The sequence below is a fragment of the Cystoisospora suis genome, assembly GCF_002600585.1.
Source record: "Cystoisospora suis strain Wien I chromosome Unknown contig_5639, whole genome shotgun sequence".
NCBI lineage: Eukaryota > Apicomplexa > Conoidasida > Eucoccidiorida > Sarcocystidae > Cystoisospora > Cystoisospora suis.
This window is the reverse complement of record NW_027158429.1, coordinates 474-3,972: the sequence shown is the minus strand read 5'-3', so window position 1 is coordinate 3,972 and position 3,499 is coordinate 474. Positions and strand designations below refer to the sequence as shown.

The following is a 3,499-nucleotide window of genomic DNA, read 5'->3' as shown; positions in this document are numbered from 1 at the left end:
TCGGCAACCCTTACTCTCAGGTCGGCTATTTCCTTCTGCCCCGCCTGCGCTTCTTCCATTGCCAATTTCAATTGCCCATTCTTGATTTGCAGTTGCTCCTCGAGCAACGCCTCCTGCAGCGTTCTTGTCAACTGCTGCTGTAGTGTCCGGGCTGTCTCGGCGGGCTGCGTTGACTCATAGTTGGAGGGGCTGCTTAGGGGGGCTCTTTCGCCTTCCGGGGGTTGTAGGGGACTCGGCACTTGCACAACAGGTGCGGTTGTCCGTTCTGTAGCTCTCCGGGTTTGCGCCACCGTACGCCGGTTGGGGCGTATTGCAACCGGAGGGGGGGGGGTGAGCGGGGGACCTAAAATCAAAAAGTCGGGCTTACCGTCTCTCTCAGCACGGAAGACACTCGTGCCGGGAATAGAGACGAAGACCCAACAAGAAGGCAACCGAGCAGAGAATTGCCGGGGAGTGTTGGAGAGAATTCCCACATCTGGCACCAGTGATAGGACCGTACAGTTCGTGAGGCCGACCCTGCAAGATTTGCGTGTAAGAACGCCTGTGTAACAAAACGTGTTAAATGAGAGTGAAGTGAAACCGTTGCAAGTGCCCGGTGTGCCAGTGAATTATCTTCAATCATTAACATGGGTTGGGAAAGAATCCCAACGTAAGATAGAGGCTGCTGAACGTTATCGTAGTAATGTTAAGAATAGGACTAAGTTCGTGAAGGGAATAGAGAATAAGAGGGAAGAAGAAGTAGTCAAGTCCGAACAAGATGAACAGAAAGACCCTATGTATGTAATAATGCCCCTGCCGAAGGAGAAGCGGAAGCTGAAGACCCCTCGTGCGTTGAAGAATAGAGAGGGGAGTAAAGAAGAACAGCCGTTTCGTCTGCCATCACACGAAGAAGTGTTAGCGTGGAACGAAAGCGAAGGAAAGAGGGGAGAAAGAGCGTATGCTGTGAGTGACAGAGAGGAGATGCGTGACCGTCCTGTGTGGACCTCGAGAGCAAGGGAGTGTACATGTTCGTGCAACAAATGAGAAAGTGGATAAAACAGAAGAGAGTCAATTGTGTAATGTCTGTGAAAGTATCGATAGACGAACCGATTGTTAATGCCCAGTGTGTGCAAGCGTACAAAGTAGTGGGACAGGAAGCCCCTAGCAAGACGTTGAGCAAAAAGGGCGTGAGACTTGAAGAGAGATTTGGAGACCTCTTAGACTCCTATGCAGATGTGTTTCGTGAAATTCCACCGGGAGGTATTACAGACACGCCGCAGAAGCACCATATTGGGACGATTCCAGGGTTAGTCCCCAACCATAGAAAGCAGTTGTATCCTATGTCAGAAGAGAGACTACGCAAATTAAAAGACTTGTTACAGACATTAATCGAGAAAGGGTTCATTGGACCATCTAGTTCGCCCATAGCGGCGCCTGTATTCTTCGTGGAAAAGAAAGGAACAGAAGACTTGCGATTAGTTATAGACTATAGAGAACTGAATAAGATTACTATCAAGGATGATTATCCGATACCTCGTGTACATGATTTAATCGATAGACTAGGGAAAGCGCAGTGGTTTTCCAAGTTAGAGCTAACGTCAGGATATCATTAAGTGCAAGTAGCAGAGTCAGACCAGTGCAAGACTACATTCCGTACGAGATATGGGACGTTTCAATTTCGAGTGATGCCGTTCGGTGTAGCGGGAGCCCCATCTACGTTTCAGCGTTTAATGCAAAATACGTTCATGAAAGAACTCGATGAGTACGTGGTTGTGTACCTTGATGACGTGTTAATCTATTCCAAGACTAAGGAATTGCATTATGACCACCTCAAGAATGTGTTGCAACGAATGAGAGATGCGAGACTCTTTGTCGGTTTATCTAAGTGTGAATTAGTAACTCAGCGTGTGCAGTACCTAGGGTTCGTCATCGAACCGGGTGGTGTGGGACCAGACCCGGAGAGGGTCGAAGCAGTGAAGAAGTGGCCTGTGCAACTCCTTGATAGGAAGCAACTGCGAGGCTTCCTGGGGCTAGTAGGGTATTATCGTAGACTAATACCAAAATTTAATGAGTGGGCACATCCAGTGCATGGGTTGCTACGTGAGGAAAGTGATATGACCTGGTGGCCGAAGCATACAGAAGCAGTGCAACGGCTGAAGGATGCACTAGCGGCAGTAACGCTACTTAAGATCTATGATCCTGATAAAGAGTTAACCCTTAAGACTGATGCATCTAAGCATGCAATTGGGGCAGTCTTAGAACAAGAGGGTCATCCAAAAGCCTTTGAATCTAGGAAGTTAGGACCCAGAAAACAGTTCATCCCAGCTTATAAGTCAGAGTTACTTGCAATTGTGTATGCCCTTATGAAATGGAAACAATTGATAGGCACAAAGAAAGTGCGTATTGAGACAGATCATGCAACGCTAGGGCGAATGTTAACACAGAAGAACGTAACACCGAGATTAGGATACTGGCTAGATAAGTTGGCCAATTTCAATATTGAAGTGGTATATAAACCAGGAAACCAGAATGTGGTTCCAGATGCATTAAGTAGGAGACCTGGCTTTGTAGGGTCAATCGCAAGGAATAGGGAGAACGTGATTAAGCTCACCACAGAAGAGCTAAGGTGGGCAAAAGAATATGACAAGTGTGACCGATTCAGGGAAGTCGTGAAATTGTGCAAAGAGGCCTCATTTCAAGACGCGGGGAACAGAGTGATCGAACATGAGAGCAAAGGATTTGTATGGGAACATAGGTACTTGTGGGTATCAACCAAGAATGGGTGGAAGATTTATGTGCCAGGAGACGAACTTAAGAAAGAAGTGTGCTGTCATTTTCATGACCATGTGTTGTCGGGGCATCCAGGGTTTGAGCGTACACGTGCAGCAATCCGTCAGATCTTCTGGTGGCCTAATATGGAGAGCGAAATTGAACTATTCGTAAAATCGTGCGTGCAGTGCGCGAAGGGAAAGTCGTCACATCTGCGACCGGGAGGCTTGATGCAACCATTGCCAATTCCGAATGTGCCGTGGGACGAGATTGCCATGGATTCGATTTTGGGGCTGCCAAAGACTAAAGAGGGATGGGACGCTATATTGACAATTGTGTGTAGATTAACCAAGATGAGTCATTCCATTCCTACCAGACACAATGCATCCGCGGAAGATATTGCTGTCCTACTAGTTCGAGAAGTGATTCAATTGCATGGGGTGCCACGTGCGATCGTGAGTGATAGAGATACCGATTTACAAGTGAAGTTTGGCGAATCATGTGTAAACGGTTAGCTATAGAGCAGAAGATGTCTACCGCGTACCATCCGCAGACGGATGGTTAAGCCGACCGTACTAATCAAACAATTGAGCAAATGTTGCGATGTTCGATTTTGGGGGATGATACAAAGTGAACAGATCTACTTCCCTTGTTGAAATTTGCGTATATCAGTACTATGCATTCGAGTACAAAGGCCACGCCTTTTGAGTTGTTGTATGGCTTTACGCCGAACGAGCCATGGTGCCAGAAG

General features: G+C 47.3%; 1 protein-coding gene across 1 annotated transcript; it reads left to right on the top strand.

Annotated features, from left to right (window-relative positions):
* Positions 1–1,058: 1,058 nt before the first annotated feature.
* Positions 1,059–3,263, top strand: CSUI_009443 (retrotransposon ty3-gypsy subclass; the record flags this gene model as incomplete). Its single annotated transcript, XM_068069559.1, has 2 exons — positions 1,059–1,517; positions 1,866–3,263. 2 exons carry the CDS (start codon positions 1,059–1,061, stop codon positions 3,261–3,263), a joined length of 1,857 nt encoding a protein of 618 aa, XP_067918465.1.
* Between the last annotated feature and the right edge of the window lie 236 nt (positions 3,264–3,499).